The 21,330-nt window shown below is 49.6% G+C and overlaps 2 protein-coding genes across 2 annotated transcripts; one reads left to right on the top strand and one right to left on the bottom strand.

The window, feature by feature from the left end:
• Nucleotides 1-652: 652 nt before the first annotated feature.
• Nucleotides 653-10,293, top strand: LOC100545322 (keratin, type II cytoskeletal cochleal). The gene is made up of 9 exons (XM_003205997.4): nt 653-1,139; nt 1,850-2,058; nt 4,431-4,491; nt 5,089-5,184; nt 5,908-6,072; nt 6,201-6,326; nt 7,526-7,746; nt 8,276-8,310; nt 9,146-10,293. Exons 1-9 carry the CDS (start codon nt 747-749, stop codon nt 9,316-9,318), a joined length of 1,479 nt encoding a protein of 492 aa, XP_003206045.1. The 5' UTR covers nt 653-746; the 3' UTR covers nt 9,319-10,293.
• On the bottom strand, nt 9,856-18,424 carry LOC100545478 (keratin, type II cytoskeletal cochleal-like). The gene is made up of 9 exons (XM_019615019.2): nt 17,507-18,424; nt 16,967-17,175; nt 16,499-16,559; nt 16,123-16,218; nt 15,747-15,911; nt 15,496-15,621; nt 15,159-15,379; nt 14,884-14,918; nt 9,856-14,803 (listed from the first exon to the last, which is right to left on the bottom strand). Exons 1-9 carry the CDS (start codon nt 17,933-17,935, stop codon nt 14,655-14,657), a joined length of 1,491 nt encoding a protein of 496 aa, XP_019470564.1. The 5' UTR covers nt 17,936-18,424; the 3' UTR covers nt 9,856-14,654.
• Nucleotides 18,425-21,330: the final 2,906 nt, after the last annotated feature.

The raw sequence follows: 21,330 nt of genomic DNA, 5'->3' as shown, positions 1-21,330 counted from the left end.
TCTTGAAAAGGAGAGTATTGTTGTTGAGTATTTAAACCTGCAAGGTGCAACCCACCAAAAACACCTTTGTTTCAGAGCTAACAGGGGAAGGATGGCAAAAATGCTGCGTCCGGGGACAGCTGTGGCATCTCATGTTCTTCTGCACAGAGCAGGCTGGCAGGGCACTGTACGGTGTGAGCTGGCTTTGGTTCTTATCAAACTTGGCTGTACCTGAAACTGAGTTGAGACCCCTTATCTCCTCTCTGCTGCTGCACAGGGGGCTGCCTGCAATGCAATGAGTTAGAAATCAATGCATATTCCCCCTCTTCTCACTCCAGCATCCCCTCACGCAAGCAGGGAGGAACAGAAGCTTCGAGGAAATGGGGATCAGCCCTGTCCTGCTGCACCTCTTCTCTGCACGGAGGAGCCCAGTGCTTCACGTCCCTCAGCTGTGCTGGTGGCAGGGACACGGGGAGCTGCGGAACAAAAGCTGTGAGCACAGCACCGGGCGCCAGGTGTGTCCTGTCCCCCTTCCCCGGCCCTTCCCTTCGGGTTCAGCAGGTTGACGGAGGGTGGGAGGGCTGCCAGGCACACCCAGATCTGCAGGCAGTAAAACGATCCCTCTTTTGCCCTCGAGCCAAGCCCAGCTCTCCTAACGGATAAAAGGGGAAGCGAAACAGGAGAGCTCACTTGCTCCCTGCCCTGGTCTCCCAGCACAGCTACCCTCAGGTTTAAGGACAGGGGATACCGCAGGACCCGCAGCAGCCATGTCCCGCTCCGTCAGCTTCAGCTCTCGCTCCGTGGCCGTCCCAGGGGTCAGCCAGATACGGGTCAGCTCCGTCTCCTCTGTCCGTGGAGGCAGTGGCCTTGGCAAGGCAGGGGGCTTTGGCAGCTCCAGCCTCTACAACCTGGGCTCTGCCAACAAGCGGATCTCCCTCGGAGGCAGCAGCTCCTACAGCGTTCGCTCTGGATACGGCTATGGAGGCGTGGGGTTCGGTGGGGCCATCGCCCCCGGGGCTGGCATCCAGGAGGTCACGGTCAACCAGAGCCTCCTGACCCCCCTCAACCTGGAGATCGACCCCAACATCCAGCGGGTGCGCAAGGAGGAGAAGGAGCAGATCAAGACCCTCAACAACCGCTTTGCCTCCTTCATTGACAAGGTGAGGCTGGCTGCGCTGGGCTTGAATGCAGCCCTGACCCAAAACTCACTTAACGGGGTGGGGGTTCGTGATTGGGGTTGGGGTTTCACCAACCTGATATGATTTTCCTGCAGTCTAATAACTGTTATTAAATCTCTGCTGTCAGCAGAGGTTTTTGCTCTGCTTAGGCCAGCTTTGCACCCCCTTTACTTAGCTGGCATTGCAGCCCCACACGCACCAGCAAATCAGAGGGAGGGGGCTATTTGGAAAGGAGCTGACCTGGTAGAACAGACCTTTGATGTAAGTCAGGGCTTGCTGTGTTTGTTTGCACTGCCCTGTACCTCTGCAGCTCTGTTATCTCCCACCAATGGACTGGGGACCCTGTATTGTAAACCAGCTCTGGCATCCTCAAAATGTTAGGAATCCAGCTGTGGAGTTGGGTTTAATTGGCTGACACTGTGATCTCTGAGTGGTTTCTCTTACACGTCAGGCAAGCAGAATCTCCTTATCTTTAATTCAAACAAAGCCTCAATCCTGCAAGGCAAACCCCAGAGCAGCCATGCTCCCTCTGGACTTTATCACCCTTTAAAGAATGTAGGTGCTTTTCATCCACACGGTGCATCCTTCAGATACCATCCACAGCACACGCATCCCCCAGCATCCCAGCTCTGCAGTGTCAGATTCCCCCCCTTCCCCATCCTTTCACAAATGACTCCTTGGTTTCTCGGCAGGTCCGGTTCCTGGAGCAACAAAACAAAATGCTGGAGACCAAATGGAGTCTGCTCCAGGACCAGAAGACCACCCGGAGTAACATCGTCCCCATGTTTGAGGCGTACATCAGCAACCTGAGGAGGCAGCTGGACGGGTTGTTAAATGACAAAGGGCGTTTGGAGGGTGAACTGAGGAACATGCAGGATCTTGTTGAGGATTTCAAGGCCAAGTAATGTATAATCCAACCGTCTAACGGTATAGCTGAACAGTTAGATTGGTAGAGGTGTCCCCAGCTTTTCTGCTAGGGAGGGCGATTTGTTTTTTTGCTCGGTGTCTGTCCAAGGAAGCTGCCTGGGTGATGTGGTGCTCCTGGCACCTTGCTCTCACATGCTCCATCCCCATGGCTTTGCTTTGCAGCCTCCTCAGGGATCGATTCTTACTTTGGGTTGGACTGTCTGGGTCTGTAGGAGCCCCATAGGAGCTCTGCAGGTTGCAGGAGGTGGGTAAACTGCTTCTTGTTCCATGGGGAGGCAATGGAGCAGATGACTTGCATTATTTTTTAGCAGTTTTTCTATCCGAATCACTTGCTTGTGAGGAGTGCTATCAAGAAAGTAGCCTTTGTGCCCAGTGCAGCCCTACAGGGAAATGCCTGAAAGGAAAGAAAAGAGGGGGCTGGCAAACTGGATCAAGCAGGAACTGACAGCAAACATCTGATAATCCCCAGGGTGTGTTTAGGGAAAGTCAATAGCCAGCACTTCCCAAGGAGGAGCATGGGAATGATGTTCTCCCAGCTCTGCTCAGTTACTCACAGTTGCACTGTGTTTCTCTGCACGGCAGCAGCAGGGAACTGGTTTGCACCCAGAGGAGCTGTAGCCCTAATTTTAGCTGCATATCACACGAATACAAGGTGCACAGGTGCTTATTTATTCCTCCCACTGAGGGGTCCATGCTGGGGAGCAAAACCCTATATGGGGAGGGAAGCAGGAATTAGGAGCCTGAGGTGCTGGATTGGGTAACTGGAATTCAGGACCTGTTTCTCCTCATTCGTATGAAGAAAATCTCATCTCCTGAATCAAATACCTAAAACATGAGTAGCCCCTTATGTGCCTGTTGCCTCATTTTCATACACAGCCATTCCCCACCAATATCTCAGGTAGGGGAGGAGGTTGATATGCACCAGGCTCCAGGGGATGCAATTCGGTCCCTTATTTGGTCACTGCCTTGACTCAGGGTGTGGTTCAAAGTAAGCAAGGGCAGGAATGCTCTGGGTAGTGCTGCCCACGTGGCTCTGTGTGGGCTGTGCTGGGTTTTCCGTGGGAGTTACGGAGAGCACTGAATGATTTGTTGCAAATAGAGCTCAACAAACCATTCTATAAAAAATGCAATTGGTGCTGTGTTATATTTTATTTTGTTTGTACACCTCTCTGATTACCTCTGCTAGAGGCCGGGCTCTGATTCCTTTCTGCTATGCATATGCAGCACAGGTGCAGCGCCCGTGTTGTGCAGTGCTCTGCAATAGCAACGGATGCAGTTCAATGACCTCCAAAAGGACAACACCTGCTTATACCAGCATGGATGGGCAAGCTTCCAGTGCAAAGCACTAGGAGTGTTACCTGAAGGCTTAAAACTGAACTAGCTCAAACTTTGGAAGGCAAATTGCAGTGCTAGCCATCCAAGGACTGTGCCAATAGTACAGAGCTCTAACTTTGCCAGCAGCCGTTCCAAAGCAGCTGGTTAAAGTGGTTCCTGCTCTAGTTTTGAGATGACTTACAGGATCCACACAGCAGGTTCTTGCTGTCTGGGGTCAGCAGGTTGGCTGTACACAGCTCTGAAAAGCAGATTCTGAGAGCCAGGCTTGCAGGTGGTAGAAAATCTGTGAGGCTAATCCATAAAGCCAATGCAGCATGATTTATGTCTGCTGAGAACTGAAGTCATTGCACCTCAAGTCAGACACTTAAAGAAGGGATGTGGCCACTATTAGAAGCCTGTGGGGCTTTAGAGCAGAGCCACTCTGTGCAGAATAATTGCACTCAACTCTTAGGTGTGACTTGCACCTGCACAGTGTGCTTGGATGCCTGGAGTAAGGAAGTACAGAGTGAGCAGAGCTTTAACAGCCCCTTGATCAGTGCAGATAAATGTGCTGAATGTTTGCATCTCTTCTGCATTTTTATTTATTTGTTCTCTCAGTGGCTGAGGGAAGGAGCTGAGAGCCTCGGGACGCAGAGCACAGCAGGCCAGCACTGGGCTGTGCATGAGTGGGGATAAGGAGCAGAAAACTCCCTATGTGCAATGGGAAAAAAAGTGGGAGAGAAGTGCTTCCCAGCTTAGTGGTGGTGGCAGTGTGGACCAGAGCAGCTTTCAGGCATCAGTTTGTCCAAACAATAGCTTTCAAACGTGGCACCTTCAATGCAAAAAATGTAGATCCTCAGTGGATCACAGCAGCAAACCTCTGCCTGTGACTGGCTTGCTTGGGTAATCACAGGCTGGCAAAGTGCTTCAGAAAGGGAGAAATGGGGAGAGAGAGGGCAGAATTGGGTAACTTTTCACTGAGACATTGCTTCCTTTTACCCAGGCTCTAACTGCTTCCTTCTCTCCTGGCAGATATGAAGATGAGATCAACAAGCGCACGACAGCAGAGAATGAGTTTGTGGTGCTCAAGAAGGTGTGAACCTTGAATATTAGCTGGGTCTGATCAAACCTGGGTGCAGCCCTTCTCCCCCTCCTGCTCCTCCAATCCCTTTGCTGCTGTTCTGCCCGGATACCCAACTTCAGCTCTCATTTCTGCTTCTATGTGAGCACCAGGATCGCTGTAGGAACAGGGAAGGAGAAGCAGCCCCTGTGCATCTCACACGTTATGGCTGTATATTTCTTTAGGTTATCTTTTCCTGCCTTGACTCTTAAAACCTAAAAAGTCAGAGAGACCATAAGGCCCAGTTTCCATGGTCTGTGTGGTCCAAACTGTCACTGGCTGTGCAAACATAGGTGCAGGCACAGTCCTGGGATCACTGAGTTGAAATGGGTGATCCTTATGGATCCCTTCCAACTCAAGGTATTCTATGAACCCTGCAGAACGTACAGGGACCAGCAGTTCAGCGCACCCCTGGATAACTTTTAGGGCATGCTGGGGGGGTTGAGGGTTTGACGATGGTGAGCAGGTGATGTGGGGAACTTGCTGGGTGCACGGCTGCTTTTGAAGCCAGCAAAGTCTGGTCTTGGTCACCAAAACTCCATCAACCTCACTGGATTGTCACTCTTTTAGGATGTGGATGCTGCCTACATGAACAAAGTGGAGCTGGAGGCCAAGGTGGATGCGCTGACGGATGAGATTAACTTCCTGAGATCTCTCTACGAAGCGGTAAGGCCCTTCTGCTTCCTGTGGGTGCTGCAGTGCAGTACCACTAATGATGCCTGAGGGCATCACAATGCTGTTGCCAGAGATAAGAAAGGTAGTGGAGGGACCAAGCAAGCAAAACTGAGCTGCAAGTGAAGTACAGGTTCTGTGAGCTCTCGCAGTAGTTTTTCCTTGTCTGGGATGCGAGTTGGTTTTGTTGCAAACACAGCTAGGACATGCTTTAGTTATTTATGCAGTTAGTGTGAAAGCAAGGAAAGCAATGCATTATACTCAGTGCTGAAACACTGATGTGTGTGTTTGTGTGCTGTCTGAGAAAGAGAGAAAGGAAAACTCCTTGTCCCAGACTCATTTATCTTCGGCATCATTTACAAGATAAGAAAGTGATGCAAGCAGGCACATTGCACCCTTGTGTAAGATGGTGGAATTTGGCCCTTTGCTGAGAAGCTGATGCTGAAGTTTCTTAGGCCAGCACTTCATGCCGAGGTCTTATCTCAGGAGAGGAGTCAGCTAACCTTGCTCTTAACCTGGGAGTGATAACAAGTGGCTCCCTTTCTGCTGCTGTGCTGTGCACAATTGATGTGACTCAGTTGGTTTCCTTTTAATTAGTGATGGTTTCAATGAACTTCTATCTGCTTCCCTTTTCTTCTCAGATTCTCTCTGTAATTGGCTTCTAAAAGAGAGGCCCTTATCAATGATTAATAGTGTTGTTTTTAATGCGACTGGCAGGAGCTTCGTGAGCTGCAGGCCCAGATCTCTGACACCTCTGTGGTGCTGTCCATGGATAACAGCAGAAACCTGGACCTGGACAGCATCATTGCAGAGGTCAAAGCACAGTATGAGGATATTGCCAACAGGAGCCGGGCAGAGGCTGAGTCCTGGTACCAGAGCAAGGTGAGTTTTGGGAGAGAGAAGGGCAGTAACAGCTTCTATTATTCCGTCTCTCCTACATATGATGAGTGTGGAGAGGTTTCAGCCTGTGGTGGGCTGCTGGTCTGACTCCATCCTTCCTTGTGTCGCAGTTCGAAGCGCTGCAGGTCACTGCTGGGAAGCACGGGGATGATCTGCGCAACACCAAGAATGAAATCACAGAGATAAACCGTGTGATCCAGAGGCTGCAGGGCGAGATTGAAAATGCAAAGGCCCAGGTGAGGAGCTGCCCTTGTTCTCTTGCTGCAGAGCAGTGGGTTTATCAGCAGCGGGTGGACCGGGAGACAAAGCTTAAGGCAGCATCTGTTAGAAGCAGTTTGGGATAGCTGCAGCCATCATCCTGGAAGACATCAGTTCTGCAGGAGGAGAAAAAAACCACAAATACGGTGCTGAAAAGGAGCTGAGCTATAGAGTCCTGGGAGTGCAGAAATGGGGAGATGCAGAGCCCTTTCCAAAGGGCAGCGCTGAATGCAGCAACCTGCTCAGCTGTGCTCAGCTGCACACGTTCCTTGTGCCATTTTGCTGCTGGGATCTTTGTCCACTCCCTTTTGTGCAGAAGGGAACACCATGTTTGAGCACACAAAAGGATTTTTTAGCTGTATGGGAGTTCTGTTTGCTTTCTCCAGAGGCGGTTATCGCTTTATCAGTAGAGCTGGTGAGAGCCAGAACAGTGCATGGCTCAGACCGTTTTGGGGCTGAAGGTTGGCTGTGAACAACCAGCAGTTCACAGGCTGGAGATAAGCCATTGTGATTCATCCATTCATGTTTATTTGGTTTCAGGGCAGGGATGTTTCCACATACATTTACCAGCAAAAAGCTGACCCAGTGCAGCTCCCTGAATAATGAATGAGAGTATAAAACATATGTTCACTGTGAGCCCTTCCTGCCAAACACGAAGCTCTCTGGGTGTGCAAAGGACACTGGTGGGTGTGCATTAGGCTGCCAGCTTGATGTACCCCCATAGAGATGCTTTTTGGGGTATGTGCATTGTTTGTTAATTGCAGGTCTGCTGCAGCCCATGCTTGCCTCACATCAAAGCTTGCTGGAGATCAACTGGCTGTGAATGAACTCTGGGGCATAAAGAGGGAAACCCAGAGCTTGCATTAACCCTAACTGTAGGGTTGTTGTGTGCAGTGTGGGTGGGCAGAGAAACTGAGGGTCAACTGAAAGTCCTCTGAAAGTGTAATTGGTGCTGAGAAGTAGGGTCTGATGAATTGCTGTTCAGAATACAATGTCCTCGAATGAGGTGAGCTTCCTTCACAGGCTGATCTCCCTCTGGTGACCCAAAAAATGTGTAGGCATGAGTTTGTATGGCTTTGGAAGGAGCTTTCTGAGCTCTGCAGAACCACAGATGGACTGGCCTGTGCCAGAAGTCCATGGGTGGTGAGATCTAAGATGCTCTGCTTTGTCACTGCAGCGTGCCAAGCTGGAAGCTGCCATTGCTGAAGCTGAGGAACGTGGTGAGTTGGCTATCAAAGACGCCAGGACAAAGCTGGAGGAACTGGAAGCTGCTCTGCAAAAGGCAAAGCAGGACATGGCCCGGCAGCTGCGTGAGTACCAGGAGCTGATGAACGTCAAGCTGGCCCTGGACATTGAGATTGCAACCTACAGGAAGCTGCTGGAGGGCGAGGAGAGCAGGTGGGTTCTGCCTGGGGAGTTTACATTCATGAAGGATCCAACCCTTTGTATCGTGGTGACATCATGAGGGCCCAGTTCCAATTTCTAGAAGGAAACACGGAAGAGAAAACTTTGCATTTTAAACTGATTTTTGGTTCTGAATATGCTTTGGCCATAGAGCCAAACTGTCAAGATCTGGGGAAGAGTGGATAGTTTGATGAAAACATACAAGGAAATAAGTGCTGCTTTCCGTTGTACATTTGAGGACGTGGAAGAAGATTTCCAAGTGGCTTAAATTCCCATAGAATTAAGCCACAGTTCTTTGTGCTCTGTCAGCACCTCCCCTCCAGGTGATAACAGAGCTTGTAAATGTAGGGCCAGAACAAAGCGCTGGATGGCACACTTATCTTGTCTGAATTATTTACAGCAGCAGTAATAACTCACTGCCATTGTCTTCATCCCCAGCACTGAGGCCCTGGGGGAACACTGAGTAATGCAGAGTCTAACCCGTTCTCTTCCCTTTTGCCTTTGTGTTTTTCTGCTCCAACAGGTTGGCTGGCGATGGGGTTGGCAGCGTCAACATCTGTGAGTTAATTTTATTATTTATAATAGTTACTCTTATAGTTTCTAGGGGAAATGCAGATGGGATCAGCTGGGTCTGCATGCTGGAGCCTTGTAGTGCCCTGCCTTAATTAACCCCTTCTTAAATGGTAGCCCCCCGGGACAAAAGTTGATAGTGCTGTTGGCTCCATGGCAGATTTCAGTTCTAACTCATCTGTACAAATGGGGGAATGAATGAATGAATCTGTGTGAGTGTTAAAATGGGGGAATATTGACTCCCCCTTGCCCTGTCCCCTTCCTCCCATTTTTGTACGGAGAAAAGTGCACTAAAAAGAAAAGTTGAGAGAAAGATAAGAGCCTGCATTAGAAGCCAGCTGAAAGGTGATGTTAGAGGGTGTCTTTCCACCTTGGGAAGCACTGGTCACTTGCCTTACCTGCGTGCTGGACATAAGCAGGTGTCTTGGAGACACTGCTCTTAACCAGTGAATCTGCTTTTCATCCATTCACCTTCTTATTGCTGCTGATGGCTGTGGGCATGTCTGGTGCACCACGAGATGAGCAGAATGTATTTCTGATACTGTGTTTATGGTACTGGGTTCCCCATTCTGCAGGAGGCCCTGAGCCATTGAGTGATGAATGGGGGAGGGGGGTGCAACTCCCCCTGCACGCACAGCTGGTACATGCTCTGTGCCAAACTGGAGCAAGATATTTGTGTCCTGGGCGTTGTGTTTAGCAGGTGGTCTTAGGAAGCTCTCATCTGTTTGCTGAGATTTAAAAATGCCCTTTCTGAGAAGGGGGCCAGGCTGGGTTTTGCTGTTCCCCAATGCTTATGGTTGCTTTGCTTCTCTCTGCGCCGCAGCCATGGTCACCTCCAGCGGTGGTGGATCCAGTGGATTCCTGGGAGGAGGGGTCCGTGGAGGCCTTGCCCTGGGAGCAGGGATGGGCAGCGGAGCGCTCGGCTTCTCCTCGGGAGGCTCCAGCAAATCCTACACCGTCACCACGACCTCATCCACCAGAAGCTTCAGGAAGTAAAGGCAGGAACGGAACCCAGCGGTACCCACGACACGGGAGGAGGGAAAACACAGAAAGAGAAGTTTGGTTGCCTTTCGTAGGACAAATTGGCTGCAAAATTTCTGCAGTGATGAACGAATTGGAATAAGATATACCAGAGTACCTGACCCTGCTGCGTCACACCTAAGGCTTGACCCTGTACTGTTGAACTCAGTGGGAGCCATCCCACTGAGAGCAGGTTCAAGCCTGTAGGGTGAAATTCCTCCAGGGAAGCGGGCAGGTTAATGCTTTTGTTACTTGTATGCTTGGTACCCCTGCTCAGGGCTGGCTTTCACCCTTTGAAGGGCAAAACAATCATTGTGGCAAGCTTTTCCACATTTCTGCTGTGGTTTTACAGAAGAGACCAGATTATCTCCCTCTGAATATGATTTGGAAGACTTCATTCCCTTGGGCTGCTCAGAAAGTGCCAGCCCTGACTGAGATTTCAGTCTGGGGTTGTTTTCTTAAAATATACCAGGAAGAAAATGGTGAAACTGCTTTGGGTTTCTCCTTATGTTCTTTAGAAATTGGCTCAGAAATGGAATTGAACAATGCTGGTCTAATGGAAGCTAATTTCTTACTGAAGGCAATGCAGACAGATCTCCTTTATAGGTTCTGTATAACAAAATAACTCACAAACTCGTCCTTTCTGTCTTCTTAACAGAAGCCCAAAGCCTAAAGGGTATGGAAATTGCTTAAAATTACAAGCAGCACACTGAAATGGGAGATAACACTCCCCACCCTTGGGTGCCTCTGTTTACTACCCTATATTGCAGAGCATTACTAGTGATATCCGGGGTCTCTCCTACCACTGGGAAAAAAGCGTGTTTTGTTGATGCTTCATTACAATAACTCCTTGTTCCTGCCAAAATGAGTCTTCAACCTAAACACGCCGGGGAAAATAGTTTGTTACTGCGGTAGGAAGAATTTTTGAATAAACAAGTCAAAGAAACTGCATGGAATTGTTGCATTGCGTGCTCTGCCGTGTCCTAGCAGCGTATCTCTGGTTGATGTTTTATACCTTTGTGGTCTGGGAGTTTGCCATGAGGCCGTTAATAAAGTTGCCCTGCTGTGTGCTTCTTCAGTCCCAGCTGAGTTCCTCGTGTGTTGCTGCTTAAGAGCCTGGAGAACCATCCCAGTCCTCGCCTCCCTCCAGGCTGTGTCCCTTGGAGCAGTGCCACGCTGTGGTCGGGATGAGGATTTGGGGTTGCTGCCTGCAGTCTCACCCATGGGTGAATTTATTCCCCTGCTTTGCATTGGGTTTGGGTGATGGGACTGGTTTTGTTCCCTCAACTTGGCTCAGCCCAGCCCTCAGCACAACTGGAACCAGTTGGGACCGACCCCTCTCTGAGCACCGTATGCTGAGCAGAGAGGAGCCAAACTCTGGGAGAAATGCTTTGCTTGCAAGCAGCCAAAGCTCAGCAAAATGAATCTGCACAAGGACAGATCCTTGCTGCTCCTTTTGGGGCAGCACAGGTGAGCAGTGTGTGCAGATGTGGGGTGAGCCCCCAGTGCTGAAGGTGTCATTCCATGGGATAGAAATGGGGCCAGGCAGAAATTCCGTAGTCAGTGAGAAAAGCTGTTTCCTGCAGCACCACGGTGGCTATGAGACCATTAAAGCCTGGGAGATGCTGTGCCTGTGGCAAACCCTACTCTGTCATCCCAGCCCACTGCATGAGTGCAGAGCTCAGGCTGGGTGTGTGGTTTTACAGCACACGTGGCACTAATGCAGGGAGGGCAGCTCCCCGTGTGCCCAGCAGAGCCGTGCTATCAGCCTGGCACACCCAGCTCACCTCTTTCTTGTCACAGCCGAGGGAGTGAAATGCAAAAAGAAATCCCCTGGAGTGAATGGAAACAAAGGGCTCAAAGAAAGGCCTTGCCCAGATGGTTTTTGGGCAGGGGAAGCAGCTGCTTGCTGTCATTTGCATGGCTCTGTGATGCCTAATTGGGAATGGAGGCTCTGTCTCTGCTGTTGTGTTGTGTGCAGTGATGATCTGGGAACAGGGACGTGGGAGGTGTGGCTGCAGCTCTCCCACATCACAGAACAATGCTCACTGCTGGGGAGATGGGGATCTGCACCCTTCAAGTGCTTCGTGTCTCTGTGAGGCCATGGGGATGGATGCACCTCGTGTTTTTGGTTCATTCCTTGGGTCTGGTTGGAATTTAACCTCTACTTATTAAATTAGTGCAAAGCCAGGTGTGTCCTGAGCCTCCTGTTGCATTCAGGAGCTGTAATTCAGGAACAGCTTTGCAGTGGGTGAGGTGTTTGTTTGCATTTCCAAAAGGAGACAGGTGTGACCCAGCGCCCACCGCAGCACCGAGGAGGATTTTTTTTTGGCCTCTTGTTTTGCAGCAGTGATTAAGATGGATAATGAGCATCTGAAATGTGCATCAGGCCTCCACCACCTGAGCTAAGGGTGTTCCTGGGAGCTGAGAGCTGGGAACATGCCTGGTGCAAGTGCTGGGGCGGCCCCAGCAGCTGCTATGGGTCCTGGTGGAGCTGTGAACTGGGACTCAGAGGACATGGAGCACTGCAGGCTGTTGAGTTCTGCAAAGAGAGGAGTCAAGGGGAAGATGGAGCCCAACGGGCAGCAAAAGAATTGCAGAGGGAATCTCTCCTTGGATGGGTGAGTCCTCTGATCCACGGAGGGGCACTTCTTTGTTCACCCCCTGGGGAAGGGTGATACCAAGTTTCCCCTCCCAGCCTATTGTCCCTGTCGTTGTGATTGGGGCAGGGATACAACACAGGAGGACATCCATCTCTCTGCACACAGCTGTGTGATTAATTACAGCCTCCCACAGTACACCTCAAAGCCCTTCGCTGCTCTTAAAATCAGACATCAATGCCTCTGCCCCCATGCCAGCACATTAATGGCTGGACAGGATGCTCCATGCAAATGCCTTACACATCTTAAAGACCTCCAGCTGACTTCGTGGTCAGTAGGGTTTGCTTTTTCCCTACTAACTGGAATACAATAAAATCTGGCTGCTTTCTGAATATAAAGCAGTGAAATGGTTTTTTTCCTTCTTCCAGCTTTGCTGGTGTCTGTGTAAGTGTACATCCAGGCTATCTGCTGCAGCTCAGGGCTCTGCAGCCTCTTCCTCCTGCTTTCTGTGGGATAAAATGCATAACATTTATGTGCATTTATAATATTTAAGTATACTTTATAATGTAATTTATTTCATTCTCCAAGCCAGTGCTCCTTGGAGTGTTTCTGCTGCTCTGCTTGCTCTCAGCCCTTCTGTTTCTCCCCTCCTCTGGTGCTCTCTCTCCAGCAGCAGACACCAGGATGTGGCTGTGGATGTGTGTTGCTGTAACAACAGGACTGAGAGCTCTGGAGATGCATGCTGTCCACAGGCAGCAGAGGGGTTTACAAAGGAGGTAAGTTCTGTTTTTCTCTATAGGGAAACTGTGGCAGAAGAGCAGCGAGGACTTGGTGGCAACAACGACTGGGAGGAAAGCTTTGGGTGCTGGGGCTTTCTGCAGCTCCCCTGCATTCAAGTTGCATTTGTTTGTGTGTTTTCCATCAGTTTTTTAGCAGCTACAAAGGCCAAAATCCTGCTCTGGCTTGACTGAGGTTATCACCTTGTGTTTATTATGGGTTGGGCTGGGTCTGAGCTCTACCAGGCACAGAAGAGCAAGGTGGAAGCACATCTCTTGGGAAGATGGGGTGCACCAGGGGAGCCTAATTGGCTTGATGAGATTCTAAAGCCAACCTTCCATCTGGTGAAGAGGAAAAGAGGTTACCCAGACTCTACTGGGGGAAGAGAATGCTCGGATTGAGAGCTGGTACCAGAGCAGAGAGAGGACAAATTGGCCCCAAAACACCCAGCAGCTCCTGCCATCAGGATGCAAAGAGATCCTGGGCAAGTTGGGGCAGTCAGTGCTGTTCTCAGGGGATTTAGGCATTGATGGTGGTAATGAGAAGTTTCAGTTAGCTTTATGCAAACTGCGAGAGCATCTTTGCTTAGTCAGTGCCCTCTAAATGGTGTTTTGTTTTGGTTTCCTTTTTTTTCCTGGGAGGAAAATTATTCGGAGCTCCACCCTACCTTAATAAAGATGTGTAACCCCACGCAGGAGTTGGCTCCTGCTCCATGCATGCAAGAAGAGAGCTGTGCCTCGGAGAGAGGTTTGGTGCTTTGGAGGGAGGTTTGTAAGCTCCTTGCATGCAGGATGTTGTTAGATTGAGGGACATGGAAGGACTTTGTCAGGGGACATGGGGCTTGGACCTGCCTGTCAGACCCCTGTAAGTGTTGACATTTGAGATCCTGGAGCAAAGACAAAACCAACCCTTCTTCTCCCCAAAAAGAAGCCACTGGGTAACTGAATTGCTATGTAGATTTATTGGAGATGCGAGACTATAACTGGGATAAAAGCCATTGACAAGCATTGCAGACAAAATGTGAAGTCATCAGAAATAAATCACTGCATCCTCTCCCCTTCCCAGACCTCAAATAGTATAAATGCATTTACACTAGCAGCTCAGTTTAATAGGTACTGGCAGATTGAAAAGGTGATTGATGCTGATGCCAGGTGTTTAAGGCTGGGTCTGGATCCCTTGAACACGACAGCAGAGGCTTTTGTGACCTGTGGCCAGGCTTATTGATGGATCAGCCCCTGTCACTTTTGACAGTGGGCTTAGGCCCCAAGATCCTTAATTTAAGATGGTATTTATGGCATCAGATGAGCTGGACCATTATAAACCCTGAAGTAAAAGGGAAAGTCGAGGATTGGTTTCCAAACAGGTAATGCAAATAAAAAGCAAACTGCCTCCAAACAGCAACAGCCGTTGAAATCCACCCGTTGGGATGTGAAATTGGTATGTGTAGGGAAACTAGGCAACTTTGGGTGAGTTCTGCTGATGTCAGAGGTGTATCTGTAAATCAGGACAGCTGATATAACTAGGTTATAGCAATAGGTTATATATGGGAGCTGCTAGCACAAGAGGGCTGAATGAAGCCCTAATTAGAAGGTCATGGGTTGCAGCAGCTCTGTCCTACACCTCATCCTCATCCTTCAGTCTGTATGAGCAGAAAGAGCAAGGAATTACACCAAGGGCCTCTTATGTGAATTGCGTATGAGAAGGGGATTGTGAAGGGAATTTGGGGTTTGCTCCTAGAATTCCCTAGCAGAAACAGCAAATCTCTTTGACAGAAATACCCCTCTTTGCCTTTTGTATCCCTCTGCATGGAAAACAGGTGTGCAATGTAGGGGAGCTGGGCACATGTGCTCCTGCACCAGCCAGGCTCTTGCTGTGTGTAGGCAGCAGGGTGTGCATTGTGCTTCGTTTCCAGCCTTGCCATTCATCTGCAGCTCTTTACACAGTTGGCTTGCCCATGGACACAACCTTCATGTGGTTGCTCCCTCTCCTAATGCATGAGCTTCCATTGGCCAACCCAGCAAAGCTTGGTTCTGGGCTGTAGGCGAGACCTCCTTGGGAATGGCAGACAGCTGTGGAAGACAAAGCTGAGTTTCAGTGTAGGGAATTGCTGGGAGAAAAGACAGGAGATGCCCAAGCTTGGAAGAAGTTTTATGCTCCAACTTACAGATGTTGACAGGGATGTCTCCTTCTGCACAGAGCCTGTAGAGGGAAGGTTGCACTTGGTTACGTGTGTTCACATGCAGAGCCATGTGAGCCTCAAATGTTTGCAGGCAGCAGGACAGCCTCTGTTTGCGCCAGTGGATGTGTGGTGGGACTGATGGGGAGAGCTGATCTGTGAGGTGGATTTAGCACAGGGCAGCTCTGAAAAGCACCGCCCCGTTGGTTTTCCTGTTCTGGCACATGGGTCTGAAGGATCTTGTGTTGGTATCTGCCACCCACCTGCTCTCCTCACCCTCCAGCAGCTTTCTGTAGGTTGTGATCTCGATGTCCAGAGCCAGCTTGACGTTCATCAGCTCCTGGAACTCCCACAGCTGCCGGGCCAGGTCCTGCTTCGCCTTCTGCAGAGCCGCCTCCAGCTTGGTGAGTTTGCTCTTTGCATCCTTGATGGATGTTTCCTTGTGCTGCTCAGCATCAGCCACGGCCATTTCCAGTTTGCAGCACTACAAAGATGTGGTCAGCCTTAAATGTCTCTTGGTATTTGTAAACGTGACATGTTTGGAACAACAATTCAGCATCACTCTGCCCTGATGGTTCCAGCAGACCTGGTGGTACTCACCTGCTCCTTGGCACTCCTGACTTCTCCACTCAGTTTCTTGACCACCCGTGTCAGGTCAGCCGCCTCTCTTTTCTTCTCTTGCAGACTATCAGCATTTCTGCCTGCAGTAACTCGCAGCTCCTCAAACTGCAAAAGCCCCAAAGACGTGGGTTGTGCGTCCCCAAAAGCACGTGCTTTGAGTTAAATCACAGCAACTCTGGGTTTTCAGAGGAAAGATGCACCCACACCCTCCTTCTGGCTGCTTTTCTCACCTTGCCTTTACACCAGGCTTCAGTTTCTGCCCTGCTCCTGCAGGCGGTGTCCTCATAGTGAGCCTTGACATTGGCAACAATGCCATCCAGATCAGGATCCCGGCTGTTGTCCATCTGCACAACCACTGCCGTGTCTGAGATGTGGGCCTGCAGCTGGTGGCTCTCCTGGAGGTGACAATGAGATGCTGGCACTGCTGTTGTCCCATCCAACCCCATTCGTACACTTGCTCCCCACTTTGCAGTGACCACGCAGGGATGGATTGTTGGTCCCCCCCGTTCACCATAAGGGGGGGACCATTCTTCCCCTGTCCTTCAGGATAGACCTTCCAGATCTGCCTGAGAAATGCAGAGGCTGAAGCAACAGGGAGCTGCTTACCTCCTCATAGAGCACCCTGAGGAAGTCGAACTCTCCTTCCATCCTTCCCACCTTGGCCCCCAGCTCTGCTTTGTTTATGAAAAAGCAGTCCACGTCCTGAAATGGCAGTGGAGAGAGAAGGAGGAAGCTGATTAGTGGAAGCTGATTAGCGAGAGACGACTCAGGGCTGCCCTTGGGGTGGGGGACTGGGTGCAGGTAGCGTGGCTGCACGCCAGCTCCTACTTGCACAACTACTGCTGGTCTGAGTTCAAGCACACCTGAGCACCAGCTCCTGCTGGTACTTGTTCTGTGCAATGCTTTGGGGGAAAGAAATCACTGCCTGCATGCACCCCAAAGACCTGGACACAACAGGAGGGTTCAAATGGCCTTTGCTCACCTTCTTCAGGGCAATCAACTCCTTCTCAGTGCAGCTCCGTTGGCTGCGTTCATCCTCATACCTGCGTGGGAAAATGGGAGTCTTCAAGCTCAGCACAATTACATCTTTGTTTGGGATTCTGCAGACTTACTTCAAGAAAGAATCCCTCCTATTTTTTTCCCCCCTTTTCCCCAGATGATATTTAGGGATGTTTTGTTCTGTTTCATAGCCCATGAGAAAACACGCTTGCTTTCAGAGAGGTTTTGATGTTCTTACAAATTTGCAGCAGAACTGTTCCGATTTGACTGCTGCACCAGAGAACAGAGGAACACTTGGAATTGCTGTAAGTGTTAATTCCTTGAGTTAGGAAAGAATGAGAGAATCTAGAAGAGATGTGTCCTCTGTTTGGTCCACTTCTGTAAACTGTGACATGGTTTTATGATCCTGTTCTCTGAGGACAATTTATAATATCAAAATGTTCTCACTTACATTTTCTTGTTGGTTTCCAAAGCCTCTTGGGCTGCTTTCAGGTGTGTTTCTAACTGGGTTCTGTTGCACCCCAGCGCTTCCAGCTGCTTCTTCAAGTTCCTGATACAAGCCTCCAACATGGGCACGATGGTGTTCCTGCAATGTTTCTGACCCTGCAGAAAGCTCCACTTGGTCTCCAGCACCTCGTTCTGCTGCTCCAGTAATCGCACCTGAATCCCAGAGAGCAAAATAGGAAATGAGATGAGGGTTAAGTGGTTGTGAGAGGTGATGTCCATGCAACAGCCATAAAATGCAGCTCTTGGTACACCTGAATGCAATGTTTTCCTACTCCACTGTTCTTTTGTGCACATGGTTTTTTGTGGGTAAGCCCTGTGGAAATGCATCAAACTCATAACACTTCTAGAAAAGAACACCTTGGTGCTCAACTGACATTCTAAAGTTGTCCTCAGTGTCTAAAACAGAGCTGTATTACCCAGATTCCTCGCCCTTTCCGTGCTAGACCTCCTTGGGACTGGAGCTGGGGAGGGTTTCTTTGCTCACCTTCTCAATGAAAGAAGCAAATTCGTTGTTGAGGGTCTTAATCTGCTCCTTCTCTTGGTACTTCACGGTCTGCACGTTGGGGTCGAGCTCCAGTTGGAGTGGTTGTAGCAGTTTCTCATTGACGGTGATGGGTACGATGGTGCGCAGCCCGGAGGATCCACCAACCCTATAACCAAAGCCAGCACCTCTGCAGCCAAATCCAGCTCCAGCAGCACCAAAAACATACCCACATCTTGTAGGAGGACACCTTCCTACAGCTATTCTGGGCCTGGAGGGTGCTACACCGCTGAGGCTCCTGGTGCTGAAGGAATCCAACCCACGTTGGCGAGACAAGACTCTACTAAAGCTTTGCCCATTCCTGGGAAGAGCGAGAGAGGATGAGCTGAAATTGCCAATGCGAACAACGTTGGTGCCATGGGAGCAGGACATGGCTGCTGGTGAGGAGGGCTGGGTGCAGGTGGTGTGCTGGGGCCCCAGTGCAGTTCCCTCTGCCTCCAGTGCAGCACCTTCTTCCTTTTATTTGTGTGGAAAACGGGGCGAGGCTGGATGAAACTTCCACAAGATGTTTACGATGCAGAGCAGGAGCTGCTTAGCATGCATTGTGCTCACCAATGGAGAAAGCAGATTTGCCCCATAACGCAATTGAGGACTGCTGTTAAGTCAGTGGGGTCATATTGAAGTCTTGTGTAATCACAGTGAAAATCATGGCTTGTGCTGGTGCTCCGTGTTTTCAGGAATGTGAAAGGTTTTGCCTTGTTATAGGTTGGATGAAGATGTCAAGTTCTCACTCATCAAAGTGAGCTTCCCTAGCTTTGCATTTTGCTGCTACCTCAGCTTGTGAGTAAGTGCTCTGAGGGAGAATGTGGCTGGATATTAGGAATTATTTTTTCTCCGGAAGAGTGGTGATGCATTGGTGAATACTGCCCACGGAGGTGGTGGGGTCACCATCCCTGGGGTGGTTCAAGAACCATGGAGATGTAGCACTTGGGGACATGGTCAGTGGGAATGGTGGTATGGGTTGGGGTTGGGCTGGGAGGTCTTGGAGGTCTTTTCCAACCTGAATGAGTCTACAACACAACCAGATGTTCAATAAATAGCATCAGTAATAAAAGTGAGTTCGTTGACAACTAGCAAATAAAGCCCTGTGTGCAGGTTAGTGATAGATGACAACTTTGCGTTGGCTTTGCCTATGGAAAGGCAACATCTTTGAATGCCTGGCAAATGTCATTGGGACCAGGTCTATTTGTCAAGGTTTTTTTCTGTATATTACTGGTGAGAGTGTTTTCCATCGTAACTTATTTTGTGGGGTATTAGTTGAAACAGAGACCTGCATTTGGAACATGGTCACTGTTGTGGTTGTTCCAAATTGGCCAAATCCTCAGGAAAAAAAAATGCTGTCTCCTTGTCCCTCAGCTCTAAGTCTCCTTCATTGCCTGGGACTCACTCCTTTGCCTCCAACATTGAGTGAGGCACTGGGGCTCCATTCCTCCCAACTTTGCTATTCACTTGTGTGTGTCCATGGCTTGGAGAGATGGGAACAGCGTTGGAGCCCGCGTCGCCGTGTGGGAGGGCAGCATGCTTTCTAGGGGCAGGGTGGAAGTTCCAAGCTAATGGCTGGGTTTTGTTTACTGCGTTTTTCCCCTTCCTTGTTCAGTGGTTGATTGCAAGCCCAAATTAGTAGCCTCGCTGGACTCCTCGGCTCCAGGGCCCTCAAAGACTTTCCAGGGATGGTGCATGAGAGGATGGAGCAAATTTGGTGATTCCACGGTGTCCTTCATCCTCCTGTGCCAGGTCACCTTGCTCCAGTCTGGGCTCTGGCTGCATTTCATGGCTCTGTGAGTGCATCTCTTCCTTCCACATTCTCTAAAAGCCATTTTTTCCTTCATTTTGGGAAACACTTTCTCATGTTATTGAGGCAAGTAACACTGAGCGCAACTGTACAGCACTTTTGGACAGAAATTTGAGGGGAAGGATTGTAAGGGGTGGGTGGCCATGCAGTGTGCTTATCCCAAAAGGAGAGGGGTCCCTGAATGAACCTCCAGGTCCTCTGGTTCAATGGGGCAAAGCAGCAGAGCATGATCTTGGACTCCAGAAAACCCACCAAGATCTTTTGAGCTAGCTCAGTTAAACCAAATAGTGCCAATTGGCTTGAGCAGGATTGGAGTAGTATGCTTGGGTGAGTGGTGAAAATGGAAGAAGTGTGTGGGGGGTGAGACATGTAGTGGCCCTTTTTTTTTTCTTTTTTTTTCTTTTTTTTTTGAGTATTTTGATCTGCAGGAGGTTATAGAGGATGCACCTTTGATATTGGAGCTCTTTCCTACTCACAGCAGTGGTACAAGCAGCATCTGGATTGATGGTGCTCTTGTCCCTCGGTGCCTCCTGTGGTTACACTTACAGAGGTGGTGTCTGAAAAAGGAGCTGATGGGCTTGGATGCATTGCTGATTCCCCCATGTAAACCTCCTGCAGGTTGGACCAGCACCCACAGAGCGTTTTGCTCTCTACTTTGGATTATCAGCAAGTGCAAGAGTCAAGCAGCTGATGTGTATTTCATCAGTCTGTGGATGTCCCTGTTCATTGCAGGGGAGTTGGGCTGGATGGCCTTTAAAGGTCCCTTCCAGCTCAAATGGTTCTATGATTCTATGATCAAAACGACCTTAATTGCTCCCTTTCTCTCGTGGAGGAGTTGGAAATCCACGGCCTGGGAATTACCATTGGCACATTATGGTCCTTGAGTCATCCTTCCCTAGGTTTTGGTGTTTTCGTGCTCTCCAGTTGTCTCTGAATCACCCAATTCAGCTCCCTAATTTTGGTTTTTTATGTTACGCAAGCTGTGTTTGCCAGCAGCTTCTCTCAGTTCCTCATAGTCTGGAGAGAGAAAACGCAATGAAAATAAATACCAGATGTCAGTGATGAGAACTGCTATGGGGTGCTGGGGTTGCAGCCCCCAGTCTCAAGCTATAAGGCTGAGATCTTTAACACTGGTGTCACAGCTGACTCATTTACACCATAGCAGCTGGTGAAGGTGTTAGCAGAGAATGTACCAAGCAGACCTTTAAAGAACATCTTCTGCCCAACTTGGGAAATCTGAAGAAGCAAAAGTGGGGCATAAATCCTTTTGTGAATGTCCCTTGTTGTTGTAGGACTCTGTCAGCCCAGCTTCTTTTAGCAGTGTCCAGAAGCTTTGGATGACAGCAGTGCAGCCACCCACCTCCAGGCTTTGGTTTCATACGTTATTTGAAAAATCATATCGATTTGCCTGCAGTGGGAGCCTGGATCTGAGCGATTCCCTTGGGGCAGCAGCAAGGTGAGCGATTGTCCATTTCTATGGCACTCTACAATCAAGTAGAAACAGATTCCTTAGGATCTTGCCCATGCAATGCAACAGTAGTGCCTTTGAAATGTGGAGGACTGGTCTGATGTATGCACGGAACACAAAAATCTTTCTGACCTTAAGTGATGGGCTGTAAGGGCTGAACTCTGTGGGCCTCCCCAGGAGGCATAGTTGGAGGAAAAGTAAAAGAAGTCGTCATTCTGCTTATGGGCTCCTCTGAAGGCTGACTATGGGTGAGGGATTCCACCTTGGCTTCCAGCTCAGCTTTGCTCGTGGAGACACTATCCATGTCCCCAAGCACATCAGAAGGGTTTATGCAATGAAGGAGCATTCTGCTTAATGCCACATGCAATGAGATTACAGCTCCCAGCACTGCACCTTTCAAGGACATGAGTTTTACTGTGTTATTAAATGGATTTCCTCTCTCATCCTCTTAGGCACAAGAAGAACATTGCTGGGCAGAGCAGAGAAGGCTTTGACCAGCTGGGGTAC

The sequence above is a fragment of the Meleagris gallopavo genome, chromosome 4, assembly GCF_000146605.3.
Source record: "Meleagris gallopavo isolate NT-WF06-2002-E0010 breed Aviagen turkey brand Nicholas breeding stock chromosome 4, Turkey_5.1, whole genome shotgun sequence".
Classification (NCBI taxonomy): domain Eukaryota; kingdom Metazoa; phylum Chordata; class Aves; order Galliformes; family Phasianidae; genus Meleagris; species Meleagris gallopavo.
Note: the sequence above shows the minus strand (reverse complement) of the source record. Positions and strands in the feature narration are given on the sequence as shown.

What these genes read in the sequence shown, in the direction of transcription:
- LOC100545478 (XM_019615019.2), bottom strand. Translation starts at nt 17,935, where the DNA reads ATGTCCTGCTCCCATGGCACCAACGTTGTTCGCATTGGCAATTTCAGC. An exon ending in TCAGGAGTGCCAAGGAGCAG is followed by an intron (nt 15,380 to 15,495) that starts GTGAGTACCACC and finishes ACATCTTTGTAG; the next exon opens with TGCTGCAAACTGGAAATGGC. An exon ending in AGACATCCCTGTCAACATCT is followed by an intron (nt 14,804 to 14,883) that starts GTAAGTTGGAGC and finishes ACTGAAACTCAG; the next exon opens with CTTTGTCTTCCACAGCTGTC.
- LOC100545322 (XM_003205997.4), top strand. Translation starts at nt 747, where the DNA reads ATGTCCCGCTCCGTCAGCTTCAGCTCTCGCTCCGTGGCCGTCCCAGGG. An exon ending in TGAGATCTCTCTACGAAGCG is followed by an intron (nt 5,185 to 5,907) that starts GTAAGGCCCTTC and finishes TGCGACTGGCAG; the next exon opens with GAGCTTCGTGAGCTGCAGGC. An exon ending in CTGGAGGGCGAGGAGAGCAG is followed by an intron (nt 7,747 to 8,275) that starts GTGGGTTCTGCC and finishes CTGCTCCAACAG; the next exon opens with GTTGGCTGGCGATGGGGTTG.